Source organism: Carassius auratus, chromosome 9 (genome assembly GCF_003368295.1).
Source record: "Carassius auratus strain Wakin chromosome 9, ASM336829v1, whole genome shotgun sequence".
Classification (NCBI taxonomy): Eukaryota; Metazoa; Chordata; class Actinopteri; order Cypriniformes; family Cyprinidae; genus Carassius; species Carassius auratus.
This window is the reverse complement of record NC_039251.1, coordinates 3,098,670-3,120,042: the sequence shown is the minus strand read 5'-3', so window position 1 is coordinate 3,120,042 and position 21,373 is coordinate 3,098,670. Positions and strand designations below refer to the sequence as shown.

General features: G+C 37.5%; 3 protein-coding genes across 9 annotated transcripts in view; 1 reads left to right on the top strand and 2 right to left on the bottom strand.

The window, feature by feature from the left end:
- Window positions 1-21,373, bottom strand: part of LOC113109173 (NACHT, LRR and PYD domains-containing protein 12-like) — a 1,059,377-nt gene that overhangs the window by 339,223 nt on the left and 698,781 nt on the right.
- Window positions 1-21,373, bottom strand: part of LOC113109178 (NACHT, LRR and PYD domains-containing protein 12-like) — a 365,574-nt gene that overhangs the window by 119,878 nt on the left and 224,323 nt on the right. The window lies entirely within an intron of this gene.
- Window positions 1-21,373, top strand: part of LOC113109181 (NACHT, LRR and PYD domains-containing protein 3-like) — a 113,894-nt gene that overhangs the window by 23,998 nt on the left and 68,523 nt on the right. For 2 of the 4 annotated variants that reach the window (XM_026272825.1, XM_026272823.1), the window contains 4 exons: window positions 9,397-9,510; window positions 9,833-11,740; window positions 12,837-13,010; window positions 14,549-14,722. In XM_026272825.1, coding sequence (XP_026128610.1) covers window positions 9,397-9,510; window positions 9,833-11,740; window positions 12,837-13,010; window positions 14,549-14,722 — 2,370 coding nt within the window. Of the gene's footprint in view, window positions 1-9,396; window positions 9,511-9,829; window positions 11,741-12,836; window positions 13,011-14,548; window positions 14,723-21,373 lie in introns of all 4 variants that reach the window. The other 2 variants (XM_026272824.1, XM_026272822.1) reach the window with 1 other exon arrangement.

Here is a 21,373-nt window from a genome sequence, read left to right as displayed (position 1 = left end):
TTAATGCTTATTGGAGACGTGAACCGTTTCAAACGATTCAGTTCGATTTGGTGAACTGGTTCAACCGGTTGACTAAGAAGAACCGGTTAAATTGAACGATTCATTCACGAATCGGCCATCACTAATGTGGGAGTACTTTACTTTGAGCCTTCAAAATGAAGAGTAACATGTAAACTCTGCACTACTGAACTGTTTAAGGGGCCGTTCACATATCGCGTCTTTTGCGTGCTCAAGTTCATTATTTCCAATGTAGGCGCGGGGTATGCGCGCTCATAATGGAAGCGACATGAGTTAAAACATTTCAACTTTTCAGAGAGCCGCAAGCGATCCGCGGGTCATGTCACAAGAACTAACCAATCAGCTTCATCCTTTCCCGTAACAATGTTGAAAGCTCAGCCATGATGAAGGAACAGCTGTTCATAGCTGTATATGGATTGCCATTTTGAAAACGATTTTTTTGCACTTTTTTCGAAGGATTGTTTACAATTTCACAGCATAAGCTATAAAGCTGTTTCCCAGTAAATAATAAAATACAATGCACTGCAATTTTATTCGGTTTTATTCTTATTCTTCGTGAAAATATTTTCTGAAAGATTCCTTAAGCTTTGTTCGGGATGTTAAACCATGCCCTTAGGCAGGGGGGGTTCGGGTGGTTCGAACGAACCCCCCCTCACTGCCAAAGGTCCAGAATTTCAGTCGTTTTTTTTTTTTTTTCATGTGATTATTGTCATCATTGTTTTAATCAATGCTTATGAGATATATGGTTGCTGTTTCAAATAAATATGATTATTGTTGCTGGGAGTACGTGTACGTGTGTGTGCCACGCATGCAGTTCAGAGAGAAGTCTCTCTCGAACTGAGAGTTCTTCTCGCAAAACACTTTTCAAAGCAACGGTGAAGAAGCATCGCCTCTGAATGATGGGGGGGGGTATTTTTATTAAAAGGTTTTCTATATTTTATCCACTCAATAGTCTACAATATAATAGCCATATACACGTAGCGTAATTATAATAATAAAACATAGTGGGAAATTCAGTGATATTGGCTGTGCAATATCGACTTTTGTGATTGGACAAGACCGGCAGACTGGAGCCAATGGAAATGCTTCTCCTTCCTTGCGCGTCTTATTCCTCTGAGAACTTCAAAGCAGACCGCTTGAGGTAAATTATCTGGAATGATTAATTGATTTACGATGCTTGCCAACTCTCATAAACTCTCATAAACAGGAATGAACAATGTTGAAAGATACATTAATTACCAAAATGTATATTCCTCCTCATATCGATCAATCAGTTTTTTTCAGTGCGCAAAGAGGTCAATAAAATTGCTGGAGAACAATTATGTCACATAACATTTACCTCAGGAAAGCCATTTAATTACCATATATGTAGCACGTTAATTGGCTAGAAAAAGTTATAGAGAATATTTAGCTAATTATGTGTAGGCCTACTATATTACATATTTATTATATTTTTACTTATATCATTAAATACAGTTGTTGTTATAATAATAAAATGCTATATATTTCATTTGATTTATATGTAACCTAAAAATTACTACCAGCTGATAGGACTGATTAGGTGAGTTTATTTTTGTCTTGAGAAAAATGAATGCCTATATCTTGTGTAGCCTACCTAATATTTATCCAAATGAGTCAATAATGATTCAAATCACAAGCACTGAACTGAAATCGTAAAATTTGTCAAGCACAAAAAACGTGGCTAACCAGAAATTGTACCATGTAAACAATATAACAATTAAACATGTTGTTACTAAACCTAGTTACTAAAATGTTCAGATTTTTTTTTTACACCAATCTATCTGAAGTTGGATGTACATGCATCTAATGAATGAAATTGGAGTGTGTAATCAATGACAAAGCTTCAAAAAAGGTGTTTTGACTGTTTTTATGTCAGGCGATACAACCAAATAGTGAGTATGGGGCGAAAAGAAATGATGAGAAAAAATATTATTAATATTTCAGTAAAGTTCATTAAATCTATTCTGTTGTTAGTGTGGTCTTTAAACTTATGAACAGTGTATGGACTGACAAAGGTGTTACATGAGGAAGCAATTTGACAACAATGCAGTAAATATTTTAGGTGCATCAAAAAGCGTGCTCGTTAAGATACCAGCAGATAAACTAATCCAGCACAAATTAGTGCATAAAACGTCACCAAAATGAAGTATTTGAACCTCATAATTAAATGCAAAAGGTGGAGAAAAACTGCAAAAAGGTCCACTTTTTGAAAAAAAGAACCCCCCCCCCCCTTTCAATAGGCTGGCTACGAACCTGTAAACTACTTTAGGAGCTCTAAGGACCGCCATGGTGAAAACATCATTTGAAATCTCCTTGTGAAATTTGCTAGAGTATGGGTCAGTGTTTTGATTGCAGAAGAGTTCGACAAAGGATTACTAACACATAATAAAACAACTCCAGGTATATTTTTGATGAGGATATGACAATGCAAAATGGTTAAAATCTCTTAAAAAAATCTATGCTGAATGATGACAGATGACAGATTAATCGATTTTCGAAATAATCGTTAGTTGCAGCCCTATATTAAAGTTATTTTCCCAACGGAGCCAGCACAATTACAATCTTCTCGTTTTAAGAAGAAATTTTAAAAGAAGGAGGAGAGCAATGTTTTTGGCCATGGCATTTTGTGGAGCAGTGTAAGCAACTTCGGTACAGAGAAACGTGTGGGTGCGGAGTCGCAGCCAGGAGTGGTGGGATACTGATGTGAGTGGCTTCACTAATACAGAATTCATCAGTAACTTTCGAATGACCAGATCCACCTTCGATTATGTTTGTGAGCGCCTTCGATTAACTCTGTCACGGGAAGAGACATGTCTTTGCGGCGGCCCATAACAGTGCAGAAACGTGTTGGAGTTGGAGTGTATTAGCTAGCAACAGCTGCGTGCTATCGTACGATAGCTAACTTGTCCGCATCGTCCGCCATGGTTGTTGTTTATCTTCTCGTTCCCGCCTACTTCAACGCAGTAATTGGCGCAGTAATATCTTCACTTGTGAAAAATCCTCTCACCGGCCCCCGCTCCCTCTAGTGAAGATATTACTGCGCCAAGACGAAGTGCTTACAAGCACTTACCACGGCATTCCGCCACACAATATAGTTATCCATTTTACACGCTTAGAAAAGTGCAACGTTTTGTTTTGTGTTACCGTCCTAGGTTGAGTAACACTACGCGAGTAACTGTATTTAAATAGGGAAAACGTGGAGGTGTTTGGTAGCTTCTCTGCTTGGCCCATATTGAATGAATGGGTTAAGCTAGGTGCTTTCAAAGTATCACCGCGCGCCAAAGCGATTGAGTGCATGCACTGAGACGAGAGAGGTATGTATCAACTCGTCTTAGGTAAGGGAAAAACGTAGTTTAATATGAAAACACGGTGGAGTATCCCTTTAAATGAAAACGTTTTAGTGTCAAAAGGTCAAATGTCAAAGTTTTAGTTCGATGCATATAGCAAAGAATAGCTTGATGTTAAAAAGAGTTAAGTGCAGTAAGTTGCAGAAAACATCTCTTTGCCGTCTCGTCTTGCTGTCTAACTCACACCTGAAGCGTGCACCAAAGCAGCATCTTGCACAGTGTCTCTTCAGTTCTGCTGCACACATGCAAAGCGCGTGCATGCACACAGAGACGCAAGGACGTAAAAGTTACTTTATGAGGGGCTGTACAATCTATGATTCATTCTGGCACTCTCACACGTGTAAATTCTCCTTTCACATACATACATGTCTACTCTCTCTCTAACACACACACACACACACTCCTTTCACATATATACATGTCTACTCTCTCTCTCACACACACACACACACACACACACACACTCCTTTCACATACATGCATGTCTACTCTCTCTCACACACACACACACACTCCTTTCACATACATACATGTCTACTCTCTCTCTCTCACACACACACACACACACACTCCTTTCACATACATACATGTCTACTCTCTCTCACACACACACACACACACACACACACACACACACACACACACACACTCCTTTCACATACATACATGTCTACTCTCTCTCTCTCACACACACACACACACACACACTCCTTTCACATACATGCATGTCTACTCTCTCTCACACACACACACACACTCCTTTCACATACATACATGTCTACTCTCTCTCACACACACACACACACACACACACTCCTTTCACATACATACATGTCTACTCTCTCTCACACACACACACACACACACACACACACACACACACACACTCCTTTCACATACATACATGTCTACTCTCTCTCTCACACACACACACACACACACACACACACACACACACTCCTTTCACTTACATACATGTCTACTCTCTCTCTCTCTCTCTCACACACACACACACACTCCTTTCACATACATGCATGTCTACTCTCTCTCACACACACACACACTCCTTTCACATACATACATGTCTACTCTCTCACACACACACACACACACACACACACACACTCCTTTCACATACATACATGTCTACTCTCTCTCTCACACACACACACACACACACACACACACACACACACACACACACACACACACACTCCTTTCACATACATACATGTCTACTCTCTCTCTCACACACACACACACACACACACACACACACACACACACACACACACACACACACACACACTCCTTTCACATACATACATGTCTACTCTCTCTCACACACACACACACACACACACACACACACTCCTTTCACATACATACATGTCTACTCTCACCCACTTACATTCTCCTTTCATTTACATACATTTTTTGCTTTCATTTTTTTTTTTTACATTTAAAAAGAATGAAGAATATATATATATATATATATATATATATATATATATATATATATATATATATATATATGTGTGTGTGTGTGTGTGTGTTTGTGTGTGTGTGTGTGTGTGTGTGTGTGTATATGTTTATATATATATATATATTAAGGCTGTGAATCTTTGGCAAGGCAGCGATTCAATTCGATTACGATTCATAGGTTTTCGATTCGATTCAAGAACGATTTTTGCAAATTTAGAACGATTCAATTCGATTCACAATTAAATTTGATTCGATTCGATTATAACGATTCGATTCTGCATTCTTTAAGTGCATTCACGGGAATATTTAAATGCTTCTACTAAATTCTTTAAATGCTTAGTCAGGGGGCAAATTACAGTAGCATTTATGGTTAGAGAACCATAGGTTAGAAAAAAAATAAACTTTTGTCCATTGTTAAATGCTAGTTTAATGATGCGACATGGCATACGTAAAAATGTATGTAAGCCAAGTTTTTAAAAAAGAGCTTTGAGAGTATTATGTATAAGCTAACATTTTGTCACACCAGGGGGGCGTAGCCATAATTTCAGAAGTGACAGAAATGTCAAATACAATCATTTTATGTATGTAGCCTATATAATTATTATTATTATTATTATTATTATTATTATTATTATTTACAAGGGATTATCTTCTTTTTAAATTACTTTTAATTAGCTGTAATAAATCAAATACACTGCTGGACAATAATCAATCATTTGTAGTAGATATTTTTTTTCCTAATGGCAATTTTATGATTGTTTTATATAGTAGGCTACATTTAATTAGCAATTATTTAAATTTTCTGCACATAATAAGGTAGAAAATATACTTTATAGTTTCTGTACTGTAATAAATATCATTCATAAATTGTTTGTATTTTTATTTATTTTTTCATCAGTTCATTCTGCTTTTATTCAGTTTAGCTGCAGATATAGCCTGGCACGTCTATGAGAGTGAGAGCGCTTCTCTTTCAGTGTGGAAACGTCTTCATCTCTATTTATCTTTTCCTCTCCATCAGCGAATGATTCTGAGAGAAAACGCCCCAGATATCTGTTTGCTAATGAAACAAACGCTACTTTCATGCATCTGATTATCAGATAAATCTCGCGCTCTTATTTCAAGGTCATTTTTAATGCTGTGGTTAATTTTCATCCGCATTGTTTAAAAACATTTATCATTCAATGGATCTGTGCGTATAATTTAGACACTTAAATTTCTGCTCCGTCCATGCAATAAATACAGCTGTCGACGGCTCCGGCACTGGCCACGAGTCCTATAGATCACACATCAGCTGCGTCAGAGACGAACGGAGCGCGAGCGCAATCCTGTCTCTCAGGCGGTAAACAGTGGAGCGCGTGAAGGACAGATAAGAGGCACGATTCACGAACACTCTTCAAGGTCTCCATTAATTCGTGCATGTAGTAATTTAATGTGTATACATTTTGAAAGCATTGAATCGCTATAGAAATCGCGATTCATTCGATTCTTAGCATTTTGAAACGATTGCTGTTCAAGATCGGGCGATTCACGATTCAAAAATCATGTTTCAAGATCGATGCAAATGAATCCACAGGGTTTGTAATCGATGCATCGAGAAAACGAGTGAATCGTTACACCCCTAATTATATATATATAATATATATATACATTTTTATATTAGAGTGATTTCTGAAGGATCGTGTGACTGGAGTAATGATGCTAAAAATTCAGCTTTAAAAATCAGCTTTGATTTTTCCTAATAAACTGTTTAACTGCACTCGCAAGAGAATCTCAAATTAAATCTCAATTAAATATATTCCAAAAAACTACAAACTACAAACATAAATTATATAGATTTATTTTGTCCTCCTATTCTTTCTTGTAACTCTTCCCCTCTCAGTGACACACAGCTGACTGAAAGGCTCATTATGCGGGCCTACTCGCATGACTTTTACCACGAAAAAGTAACTTAGAAAATTTAAATTAATCTATTGTTTTCTTTGAGTGAGTAAACAAGATGATTTTCACATAATTTTTAAGCAAAAAATTTTTTAAACACTGTTAAACCTTTGACAAAAAAGGTTTAACAGTGACTTCAGAATTTTAGTTTTTCACTAACCATGCATAAACGTTGTTTTCTCAAAAACACAATCATGTACATACATGCTATTTACACATTATTGTAGCCCAGTTTGTACTGAATACAGTGTTTTCGGACTTTAGCCATGTATATGTTTAGAAGCAACTGAAAAAAACATAAAAGTCTGTCCCAAAGCGCAATACAGAGAAAACAAAACAACAACCCTGATTTTAATGAGTTGATGGTGTATGATGGTATTTGTAGTGGAAACCATTAGATGTTTTTTATTTATTTATTTATTTATTTATTTATTTATTTATTTATTTCATTTTCTCAGCAGGGTTGTCATACTATCAGTCATTTTAATTTTTGGTTGATGTAATCCATTGCATACCTTTCTATCAAAGTTACATTTTGAGGTCAAAAGTTTACATCCCCCTTTCAAAATCTGCAAAATGGTAATTATTTTACTAAAATGAGGGATCATGCAAAATGCATGTTATTGTTTATTGTATTTATTGTACTGATCTGAATAAGATTTTTCACATACAATATAGTCCACAAGAGAGAATCAGAATCTGCTTTATCAAGTGTGCACAGACACACAAGGAATTTGTTGTGGTTTTTAAGGTGCTCTTGGTACATACACGCATGTATATCAGGGAGGAGAGCAGAACACATTTAAATAGGACAACTTAACAATAAATAATAATAAAGTCAAGTCAGCTTTATTTATATAGCACTTTAAACAAAATACATTGCGTCAAAGCAACTGAACAACATTCATTAGGAAAACAGTGAGTCAATAATGCAAAATGATAGTTAAAGGCAGTTCATCATTGAATTCAGTGATGTCATCTCTGTTCAGTTAAATAGTGTCTGTGCATTTATTTGCAATCAAGTCAATGATATCGCTGTAGATGAAGTGTCCCCAGCTAAGCAAGCCAGAGGCGACAGCGGCAAGGAACCGAAACTCCATCGGTGACAGAATGGAGAAAAAAACCTTGGGAGAAACCAGGCTCAGTTGGGGGGCCAGTTCTCCTCTGACCAGACGAAACCAGTAGTTCAATTCCAGACTGCAGCAAAGTCAGATTGTGCAGAAGAATCATCTGTTTCCTGTGGTCTTGTCCTGGTGGTCCTCTGAGACAAGGTCTTTACAGGGGATCTGTATCTGGGGCTCTAGTTGTCCTGGTCTCCGCTGTCTTTCAGGGCAGTAGAGGTCCTTTCTAGGTGCTGATCCACCATCTGGTCTGGATACATACTGGATCCGGGTGACTGCACTCACTGATGCTTCAGAAGATAAAACCATGCATTAAGAGCTGGGGCGTGAAAACCTTTTGAACAGAATGGAGATGTGTACATTTTTGTCTTATTTTGTCTGAATAATCATATATACCGTATATATTATTATTATTTTTTTCCATTTAGTACTGCCCTTCAAAGGCTACATAACATGGTACATAAGTGGTTTGTTTCCCAGAAGACAAAATAAGTTAATTTACCCTAAATTTCAAATTCAAAGTTTTCACTCCCGGCTCTTAATGCATGGTTGTATCTTCAGGAGCATCAGTGAGTGTTTGAACCTTCTGTAATAGTTGTGTTTGAGTCCCTCAGTTGTCTTCAGTGTGAAAAGATGAATCTCAAAATCATACGTCAGAATATCTTATTCATTATCAGCGCATTATTGAGGCACAAAAACTGAAACAAGTGGAGAAAAACCCCCACAAAATAATAAACAAATGTTTTGTGCCTTTGTACGTCAGAATCAAATTGCAAGAAACATGATTTTAATTTTTACAGAACACCGTCATCGAAGACACACTTTGAAGCGAAACAGACATTTATGATTTCAAGATGTTTATGATGTCAAGCATTAAAGGGATGGACTGCACTTATGAATAAAGCATGAATTTGATGTAAACAATAGATCTACATAATATTCAAATATGAAGTTCATAGAGGAAATAATGTATTAGTCCTACAGTTATGACATTTAGTGATATTTAAACCTGAAACATGTACATAGACTAGACAGTAGTAGCAGTAGTTCTAGTGTTTTATCATGAAGAACAGTTAATAACACACTTACACAGAAGTGCAGCTCAGAATCAGTTTATAGTTGTTTGACTGCTTTATAATAGTCTTGTAGAGCTTTTCTTTCGTATAGACACTGGGTTTTTCCTCAAGATAAATGTAGTTTGAACTATTTGTTTGGATGCTTGACCCCTGTATGACTGAGAGTGCGGGTCAGAAAACCTCACAGCATTGCTAAGAGTTTGTTTATTAGTGGAAGACAAACTGTCTTCTGCTGGAAACCATTCACACATGTGGAGAAGGCGTCCGGATCAGATGATCATGATGTAAATGTGTTTTGGCGTCACATCTGACTGATGCTGCAGATTCTCACTTTCTGTCATCATCACTGTTTACAGCAAAAGAGTGTGATATTTCTGTGTGTTTTCTCAGGATCTGCAGTCAGAGATCTTCATCTCCTGATCACAGCTGTGTGTCTCTGAAGAGTGACGGATCCATGCGTGATCCTCCTAAACTCAGTGATGAAGCAGTGACCTCTGACCCCAGGTGAGGATAATCGTGTGGTGATGATTGAACTGCTTTATGGGAGTCAGAAACACACTCAATACACACAGACACTCGACACAATGAGCACACAAGCTCCTACATTGAATTGAATTGAATTTAATTGAAGTCACCTTTAGCTGCTCGCTGGATAATTGTGAGACTCTCTTTGAAACAATGTGCATTACACAAAGAGTTAAACTGATCAACAAACTGAAATTATACTGAAAATACAAGACTGAAATCTCTATTGGTTTAGATGTTAATTTACACATCCTTTATTTTGCGACATGTTTAATCAGTTGTTCTTGTGATATTTCAGCAGAGCAGATGGAGAGCGAAGCGTCTCTGGAGGAGTCTCCTCTGTCTTCTGTCTGAACAACACGAGCGTTACAGCGTCTCTGAATAAACATGATCAAGCACTGAATGATGAACTACAGAGAGTCAAAGAGCAGCACAAAACCAGCATGAAGAACAAGTATGAGAGATTATGTGAGGGACTGAAACTCCAGGAGAATGAAAGCCTCCTGAACAGCATCTACACACAGCTCTACATCATAGAGGGAGAGAGAGAAGGAGTGAATGAAGAACATGAGGTTTTACAGATGGAGAAAACAGCCAGAACACAACACTCACAAGACGCTCCAATCTACTGCAATGACATCTTTAAAGCCTCCGCTGAAGCAGGATCTGAGGAGAAAGAGCAGATCAAGACTGTTCTTACTAAAGGCATCGCTGGAATCGGAAAAACCGTCTCTGTGCAGAAGTTCATTCTGGACTGGGCCGAGGGAAAAGCCAATCAGGATGTAGATTTCATGTTTGTGCTTCCATTTCGAGAGCTGAACTTGATCCGAGATCATCAGTACAGTCTTCACAGACTTCTGCTGGACTTTCATCCTGAACTTCAAGATCTGGACTCACAGATTTATGAGGAGTGTAAAGTTGTGTTCATCTTTGATGGTCTGGATGAAAGCAGAATCACACTGATGTTTTCAGACGCTCAGAAAGTTTGTGATGTGACTGAGACTTCATCAGTGGCTGTGTTGATGTCAAAGCTGATGAAAGGAGAGCTGCTTCCCTCTGCTCTCATCTGGATCACCTCCAGACCAGCAGCAGCCAATCAGATCCCCTCCGAATACATCCACCGTCTGACAGAGATTCAGGGATTCACTGAGCCTCAGAAGGAGGAATATTTCAGGAAGAGAATCAGTGATGAGCATCAAGCCAGCAGAATCATCTCACACATCAGAAGAGCAAGAAGCCTCCACATCATGTGCCACATCCCCGTCTTCTGCTGGATCTCATCCACTGTGCTTCAGAAGCTCCTGGAAGAAGATCTGAGTGCAGAAATCCCTCAAACTCTGACTGAAATGTACATCCACTTCCTGCTGATTCAGATCAACATGAGGAAGCAGAAGTATGAAGAGAGAGATCCAGAGAAACTCCTGCCGTCCGACAGAGAAGTGATTGTGAAACTTGCTGAAGTGGCTTTCAAACAGCTGATGAAGGGCAATGTGATGTTCTATGAGGAGGACCTGATTGAGAGCAGCATAGACGTCACTGACGCCTCGGTGTATTCTGGGATTTGCACTGAGATCTTTAAGGCGGAATCTGTGATTCATCAGAGGAAAGTCTACAGCTTCATTCATCTGAGCGTTCAGGAGTTTCTCGCTGCTTTCTATCTGTTTTACTGCTATTTAACAGAGAACAAGAAAACACTGCATGAATTCAGTTTAAACAGATCTGATGAAGTCTCTCTGTATGATCTACTAACATCAGCAGTAGATACAGCTCTCGAGAGTGAGAATGGACGTCTGGATCTGTTCCTGCGGTTCCTGCTGGGCGTCTCACTGGAGTCCAATCAGAGACTCTTACAGGATCTACTGACACACACAGAGAACAGTTCAGAGACCATCAGCAGAACCACACGGTACATTAAAGAGAGGATCAAAGATGATCCTGAACACCATCGTCTCTCAGCTGATCAGTCCATCAATCTGTTCCTCTGTCTGCTGGAAGTGAAAGATCAGACTCTGTTCAGAGAGATTCAGGAGTTTGTGAAATCAGACAAACACTCAGAGGAGAAACTCTCTGCTGCTCACTGCTCAACAATCTCCTACATGCTTCAGATGTCAGAGGAGCCTCTGGATGAACTGGACCTCGAGAAATACAACACATCAGCTGAGGGCAGAAGAAGACTGATACCAGCTGTGATCAACTGCAGAAAAGCTCTGTGAGTGTTTCATCATCAACTAAACTATCATATTTAATAATGAATCTGACTCCTTTAAAATAAATGTTCCTGAATGAGAGATTTTCTCCTGAATAACAGAATCTTAAAGGAGTCAGGACAGGTGTTTTTAATCCAGTAGATATTAGAGTAAAGCGTGTGTTAGCGGCGCGGGTAAAAACAACCCCGTCACATGAGAAACTGGTTCATTAAATCAGCAGCAGCTGCAGCAAAGAGACGCTCCACACATTGATCAGTAAAGCTGACCTTCAGACATTTCACTTGTGCTTGAAGTGTCTTACTCTTTACTGGACAACACTAAACACTATTTTACATTATTATACATTTAAAGAGATCCGCATTATACCATAAAATAAATCAAACCATAGAAAAGGTTTATGACTGTGAATGGGAATATTATGAGTGATATAAGTCTAGTTTTCTAACACATATTTACTCTGTCAGCATTGAGACCACATTAATGTCACAAATAAAAGATTAAAACCTACATTTCAGCAGGTCACACATGTACATGAATTATTCACACAAAACAAGCTGAGAGTTTCAAATCTCACAGTCAGCTCAAAACAATGATGTGCAGGACACCACTGATGATCTTTATGATTGTGAAGGAGAGGAATGAAGAGCTTCTCTCTCGTGAACACGCTGCTGGAGAAGATTCTTCTGTGTGTTTCAGGAAAAGGTCATCAGTAGTTTAGTGCTCGAGCGCTGCTCAACAATGTCAGACCGCCACTTTTACTGCAGACACACACACACACACACACACACTCTCCACTACTCCATACATATTAATACAGATTGAAAAATAACACTAAAGCTCAGCTGTGAAATGAATAGTGTCATTAAATAGATTTGCATGAACTTCTACATAAGACATTAAAAATCCTGAGAGTGTAAAGGAGTTTTTTTTTTGAATGAGGTTTTAAATTATTTATGCTATTTTGATTTCTTTTTTGACATTTTAAATCTCAGTCCAGTGATTCATCACACATTGATTTGTTCTTTCTCTTTACTAATGGATTCACAGCTAAACTGATCTGATCTGAGAGAGTGAAGAGTGTGTCATTGTTCTCTACAGGTTGAGAGATTGTGGCGTCACAGATGAAGGTTGTTCTGCTCTGACTTCAGCTCTGAGATCAAACCCCTCACACCTGAGAGAACTGAGTCTGTCTGGGAATAAAATAAGAGATTTGGGAGTGAAGTGTCTCTGTGCTGTACTGGAGGATCCTCGCTGTAAACTGGAGAAACTGTGGTAAGATTATATATGACACACTGTAAAATATTTGTGAAGTGAAAAACAAATCAGCCAGAAAGTCAGACAAAATTAAACAAAATTAGGTATTGTTTGTGAATGTAATACTTTCTTCTGATTGGATGAGACTAGGGGTGTCGTGATATACCGGTATTGATGATAACTGTGATATTCAAAGCAACAATTATCGATATCGTGTTAATGTAGTGTGTGATGATATATCGTAATATTTAAAATGAACAGTTCTTTTATTATAACGCACATGTAAATACATTAAACATTTCTTCATTAAACTCTATAAAATGATAAGTTGGTCTCAGGGCTATGCACTTTATGCCTCATCTACATTCATTCTTCAATAAAGTTCATTAGTTAACATTTGTTAATTACATTAGTTGACAAATATAAATAACATAAATAATAATGAACAATATTTCCACAGCATTTATTAATCTTAGTTCATGTTAACTTCAGCATTTACTTATGCATTATTAAAATCACAAGTTGTGTTTGTAAACATTAATGCACTGTGAACTAACATGAACAATGAATAACTGTTTTTAATTAACATTACAAAGATTAATAAATTGTGTAATAAATGTATTGTTCATTGTTCATTCATGTTCGTTAAAGCATTAATGTTAACAAATGACATTTTATTGTAAAGTGTTACCATTAAAGGTCCCATGACATGGATTATTTCCTTTTCTTTAAATGCTTTTTAATGTTTCCTTAGGTGTACTTTTATTGTTAGTATGATTTTTACATTAAAAATTTAGAAATAAAAATCATTCATCAAATACTCTTCTGCATGTTAGTCACGCTTGCATCAGCTGACAGTCAGCTGTTCCTGACGTGTACCAATCCAGTCTCGACACCGATCACCTGCGGTCTATTTAAATTCCCATTATTCAGTGTCTCTCCATCGCATCGCTGCTTGCAATTAACTCTCTCCTCCAACCCCAACTCCTCCAACTGAACCTGTAATCTGATCTAACTTGTTCTTTCTTTACAGTGTCTTCATTGGAAGCAGTCTCTATGACCTTTTGTTTACAACTCATGTAATTGAGAATTGTAATTATATTTGCTTATAATGGTTCTGTTCTGTACCCCAGGGGGGTTTGTCTTGCTGCTCTCCCCGCTCTGTCCAAGCATGGCTGCATGGACAGAACATAACCATACCGCCAACACTAACTGTATGCAATTATAATTGTCATTAAATATACTTGAGGGAAGTGGTCCTGATTGAACTGCGTTCTATGAACACTTTGTTCAGTCGAAACAAAGTTGTTTGTCATTAAATAGATTTGCATTAATGTCTACATAAGACATTAAAAATCCTGAGAGTGTAAAGGAGTTTTTTTTTCTTTTTGAATGAGGCTTTAAATTATTTATGATATTTTGATTTCTTTTTTGACATTTTAAATATCAGTCCAGTGATTCATCACACATTGATTTGTTCTTTCTCTTTACTAATGGATTCACAGCTAAACTGATCTGATCTGAGAGAGTGAAGAGTGTGTCATTGTTCTCTACAGGTTGAGTGATTGTGGCGTCACAGATGAAGGTTGTTCTGCTCTGACTTCAGCTCTGAGATCAAACCCCTCACACCTGAGAGAACTGAGTCTGTCTGTGAATAAAATAAGAGATTCAGGAGTGAAGTGTCTCTGTGCTGGACTGGAGGATCCTCACTGTAAACTGGAGAAACTGTGGTAAGATTATATATGACACACTGTAAAATATTTTTGAAGTGAAAAACACATCACCCAGAAAGCCAGAAAACACAATAGCTGTATCAAGAGACAGAGATCCAGAAAGTAAAACATTGTGTGTCTTTGTTTCTTGTTCATGTGTGGACATCTGTGTTCATGTTAAAGCTGTTTCTGCATTAGCATCACCTTTAAATGGATTCTGTTACACTAAGTGCTAATAGCTCGTCTTGTTAAGTACTATCTGCAAGTATGAATAATATCTCACAGTGTAGGAGATCTCAGGTTCTGATATCCTTGAGTGATGGAGAAACACACACACACACACGCACGCACGCACACTCTCTCACACACACACACACACACACACACACACACACACACACACACACACACACACACACACACCACTACTCTGTACATATATTAATACAGATCAATATAAAGCTCAGCTGTGTAATGAATAGTGTGATTTAACATAAGAGACTATTTGCAGGGATGCGTTTATAAAGACTGTAGTGTGACGCTCCATGTCTGCTGTTACTGTACTGTTTCTGGTTCTGATTCACTGTTAGTGCTGCGCTTGATTTGAGACGCTTTAATTTGCATTTGGGAACACAACATTCGTCATTAGAAACATTTATAAATCTGTTGTTGTTTACAAAGAAGTTTAGTGTCACACAATCCTTCAGAAATCATTCTGATTTACTGCTCAAGAAACATTTCTGATTATTATCAATGTTAAAAACAGTTTTGCTGCTTAATATTTTTGTGGAAACTATGATACCACTCAAACATTTGTATAAGATTTAAAAAAAGAGAGAAATTAATAATTTTATTCATCATTCATGAAAGCGACAAAAACTGTGTGAAGGAATTTAAAATGATTTCTATTTAATAAATGCATTTACCAATTTAATTAATATATTGATAAATGCAAATAAATGCTGTTCATTAAACTTTATATTTATCAAAAAATAAAGTGCATCATTTCAACACAAAATATGAAGTAGCAAAATGTTCAACATTGATAATAATCAGAAATGTTTCTTGAGATTAAAATAAATTGTAATGACTTCTAAAAGATCACGTGACACTGAAAACTGGAATAATGATGAAGAACATTCTGATTTGCATCACAGGAATAACATTACATTTTATATTAAAATTTTAAACTTTTTTTGTATTTGTAATAATATTTCACAATATTTATTTTACTTTATTTTGATCAAATAAATTCAGCCTTGATGAGCAGAAGATAGTTTGTAGCTCGGCCACATAAGAGGTATACGTTTTTAAAGCTGTTGATTAAATGTTAATCTGATTGTTGATGTGGCACAGCTGTTATTAACCCTCTAAGCGCCAAAGTCGCAACATTGCGACAAGACGTCACCCTTAATCAAATAGACTGTAGTTCCTTATATGGTGTAATATCTCATTTGTATTCCCTTCCACTAGATGGCAGACACGTAGTACTTTGATTCTAGACCAACATTATGCATTGTTTCTGTTCAAAGTGTCGAGCTCTCATGTTATTGATGCGGGAGCAATTCATTTCATAGCGTGAGTGTAAATCGTGAGATTTATGAGAGAAAATCGCCAGATGGCTAATACAAAGAGGATGTGTTGCAAATGTTGTTCACCGATTCTGACTCTGAAGGGGAATATTTGCCTTTTGGAAATGACGATCGGCCGTCTAATGATCACGCGTCTCGCGGTACATCTTTGCAGCGCAATGGTGCCACCGTGCAAGGCGAGAGTGTTCACGAAGCACAAACAAGCGATCGTTTCGAGCCTTTGCTCAACGGGGAAGCGGGTAACAGAGGTGAACGTGGTCATAGTGTCCATAGGAGAGCTGTTGCTGATCGCGCACGCTCTAATACTCGGCCGGCAGACAGTACAGGTGCAGTCTGTGTGGAGAAGGTGCGCTGTGTCATGCAATGAATGAGAGGAACCATACTCTCAACAACTACGAACTGTGTCACATAGATGCCTGATTGGGCAGATAGATGGTCAACTGATCAAAAAATAGGCTCATGTATTTTACTATGGCACAGTAATATAGTAATAATCTACTACTTTTCTCGTTTTTTCCCCCCTGATCATTTGGAATGAGAATAAAAAGACAAAAAACAACAACAACAGCAATCAGATACAAAAAAAAAAACCTTGCAAATAAGTTCAAACATCAATTCAGTATCTAATATTTCCTGAATATTATGAAATTCGTGATAGCCGCCCATGGTGACGTCATAATATGCAAATTAGATTAGTATATTTACACCACGTAAACTTTCGATCATGCCAAACATTTTTCTAATTGACAGTAGATCTTTATCTTTAAGCCCTTTCAAGTCACAAGCTTTTGAAATCTTGATGCCAAAATACAACATTTTTTTCCCAAAAAACCCTGGCGCCTTAAGGGTTAACGTTTCTGTGTTTGTATTGCCCCGTTGAGAACTGTGGACTCTGTTTCTTCTCGCGAGAGTTCGCTCGTGATGCGGGAATCCCTGTGACGTCAATGTGCTCACTTTAGGATTTAGCGATCGATCGCTTGATCCTTATTACCTGCTGTATTTACCTGTGACTTTGAGTTGCTTCCTCGTGGAAATAACCTGACGCCATTGGATTATTTTACCGAGGACTTCGTCACAGGACAGCGCTGTTCTCAACCTGCTCCCGGACTCCAAATATTGCACCGGTGAGACCGAACCGAACACACACACACACACACACACACAGAGACCCTCCATGAGAACGAGTGTAAGCAAGTTCACGAAAGGTTGGTATCTGGTGATCACCTTTACACAATCACACATTAAAAAGTGGTATAAAAACATTTTTAATTCTGAATATAATTTTGTCAGTGTGTTAATGTCGCCCCGAGAAGCCCCATTGGACTTCCAAGGACATTACTCACTCACCCTCATATATTTATTGTATATATTGTGTACATCTAGTATTTTTTTCTCTTCTGTCTTCTTGTATAATACACGCTGGGTTGTCTTTCATTCTTTATTGCGGTGGTTATTTATAGTTCCTGCATTCCTTCAAACCCCACTATTAAGAGGTAACAGAAAAGTTTATTTGTGTAGTCAGCTTATTTTAGACCGAGCGTTACAAGCAGTGTTGTGCAAATTACTTCCAAACTGTAAAACATTATAGATGACTTGTTACTGTCATTTAAAAGTAATTCCTTGCATTGCAATATTACTGTCTCAGAATTGTAATGCGTTACATTACTCCAGTATTACTTTTGAGTTACTTTCACACAAAACAAGGGGAGTCCTCCTTTAGTTACTATGCTGCCCGCAGCTGGAATCAGCTTCCAGAAGAGATCAGATGTGCTAAAACACTAGTCACATTTAAATATAGACTTAAAACTCATCTGTTTAGCTGTGCATTTATTGAATGAGCACTGTGCAATGTCCGAAATGATTGCACTATATTTTCACTGTTTTTATTTTATTTTATTTTATGTAAATTCATTTTCGAACTGTTTTAAATTAATTTTAAATAAGTAAATTTTTTTAATCATTTTAAAAGTTTTAAAATTGCTTGTTTTACTCTTGTTATTATTTTTCTTCATTATTATTTTACTTTCTTTTATGTAAAGCACTTTGAATTACTATTGTGTACGAAATGTGCTATACATATAAACCTGCCTTGCCTAATGTTTCCAATCACATGCCTGTATTTGGTTAAAAATCCTGACAGTAAAATAAATAATTTTTATTTTTGAATGATGCTTTAAATTATTTATGATCATGTTTTTTTTTAATGTTTTAAATCTCAGTCCAATGATTCATCACACATTGATTTGTTCTTTCTCTTTACTAATGGATTCACAGCTAAACTGATCTGATCTGAGAGAGTGAAGAGTGTGTCATTGTTCTCTACAGGTTGATGAAGTGTGGCGTCACAGATTAAGGTTGTTCTGCTCTGGCTTCAGCTCTGAGATCAAACCCCTCACACCTGAGAGAACTGATTCTGTCTGGGAATAAAATAAGAGATTTGGGAGTGAAGCGTCTCTGTTCTGGACTGGAGGATCCTCACTGTAAACTGGAGAAACTGTGGTAAGATTATAAAGATTATATATTGCTGGGTGACAGGGCCTTTAATTGGAGTAAATAATCATAGATATTACTGAAATCATCACAAATATAACAAACTTAATAATGTATTTGTGTCACATAGAAATGCACTTGACAGTAAAGCATTGATTTTGAGCTAGAATGCAGGAAATCTATTGATAAATACATTTTGTCATCATTTCCTCACCCTCATGTCGTTCCAAACCTGTTTGACTTAGTTTCTTCTGTAGAACACAACAGATATTTTGTAGAACGTGACCAAACCATTTTGGTTACCCTTGATTTCTGTATGGACAAAAATTTCTTGAATTCCTGAAATTATCTTCTTTTATGTTCCACAGAAGAAAGAAATTCATACAGGTTTGAAATGACACGATTTTGACAAAATGACAATTTTCATTTTTGGATGAACTGTCCTTTAAGAACTTATTTACTGGTTATATTTAAGCAGGCTAATAACGGTAACATTTATAATAAATATATCTCTATTGTACAGTGTTAAAAACTGCAAGTTAAATTACTATGGTGATGAATTTACAAGTCTATGTTTTGTCATTTTCCAATTGACCTCGTCATGAAGTTTAGATTGTGGTGTGTGTTTTCAGCCGGCATCACTACAGAAGCTTTAATGTTCTCATATCACACGACTGTAAAACACAATTCTGTGTCACATCTGAATGGATCAAGACACTTGTGTTGTTGATCACTTTACTCCTGATGACCAGTACATCCCTGTCTGTGGGTCACAAGTCAGACTCTCTGACCATTAGACCACGACTGCCCCATATACAAAGCTGCCAACTCTCACACATTCAGGGTGAGACTCGCGCGATTGACCCAATTCTCACGCTCTCACACCCCCATATTCTCACGCAGACTCGTGCAGCAGTGAGGGGAAAAATCGTGCTTCATGATCTCGCAAAGCAACGTGCAGAGAGACCAGACAGACAGTATAGTGAGTTTTTTGTGACAATTGTGAGGGAAATACACAATTTATTCCCATAAACTGAAGTCAGCCGTTCTGCCTCCCATCCACGGACCACCACTGTATAAACTCTGGCCAGCCCTAGGATGGTTTGCAGTTGGCACTATTAATTTAAAATGCAGAATGTATATTCACAATAGTTTAAGTGGAAAAAAAAAGCCACCAAGAAAGATTGCAGATATTTGCTCCACCAGAGTAGCTGCCCTTTTCCCCCGTCCAATCAAAACACAGAGTGTGCGCATACATCACGTGATGGTCTAGACTAGTGCGCATACGCATTTATAATGTGTTCTTTCACTGGAAATTTTGAATTATACAATTTTTTCAAGATATGGGGCAGAACATTTATAGATCTATATAATTTATATAATTTCAAATGGTTACTATCGCACGAAGAGTGACGTTTTACTCCAAAAGTCAGCATATAATTACAATTGTGATATTGATTTTATACAACAGTTCAATAAACATGTAGTTCATATCAAGAGACTTATGTTTTAGACAACATATTCCCTGTTTTTGCTCTTATTTCTAAAAACAAAAATCATTCCAAACACAGCACTGTTTTGTGTCTCTGAGCAACATGAAAGTGATTCGTTCCTGAATGAATCAATAGTTTAAATGAATCAGTTCAATCACAATGACTCACTTATTAACAGTGACTCGCTGCCAGCTACTGGCGGTTTTAATTTCACATTTAAGGTACCTTTTTATTTTTTAAACAATTTTAAACATCAGTTTTCAATGTTTTATGTTTAAAATATCAAAACATTATTTATTCATTTGTAACTACAGGTTAAAGTATTCCATGTCCCTCAGAGCTGGATTAAACAGTGTGTAAAAACATCTCAATGGCTCTTCAGATGCAGCTTCTGTTTTCTCTGCATTGCAAAGATCAATTTTGTTGATACTGATTGCATTTGCTTGGTAACAACCCATGCAGGACTTAACGTTACACATGTTTATTCAACGAAGCCTTTTTGAAAAACCATAAATGTATAGGAAATAGGGATGCACCGAAATTTCGGCCACCGAAAATTTTCGGCCGAAAATGGCCTTTTCGGTTTTCGGCCGATAGACTTTTATCACCGAAACAACACGGCCGAAATGTTGTGATGACGCAAACAGAAACCGTGACCTGCACGTGCACCTGCATAGCGCAAACCACGAGCTCCACGCGATATTCACTTAACACCAGTGAGAACATTCTCTCTCTTCGTATCTATAATATAGATCAGTGCTTCGTATTCCTTTATTCGCAGCACTAAAGCGTCTCCTATCAAAGAGATTAAGACGGACCACGAAGTAAAAACAAAGAAAAGTACAGTCTTATAGAGTCTGTTAGCACACGTCTCACATATCTTTTCGGATCCTCTGCACTTCATCGCGAATGTGCTTGATCCGCGTTATAAAACCATTACTTGGATGCGGAATTAAGGCAGCGCGCACGAGAAATGATCCAGGCCGCGCTGGATGCGGAGAACCCGCGTGGAGACGTAGAAGCGCCAAGCGCAGGAGACAGATCAGAGCGCAGAAAAGACTCGTCTCTGCACCAGATGAGTGGCATGCACCATC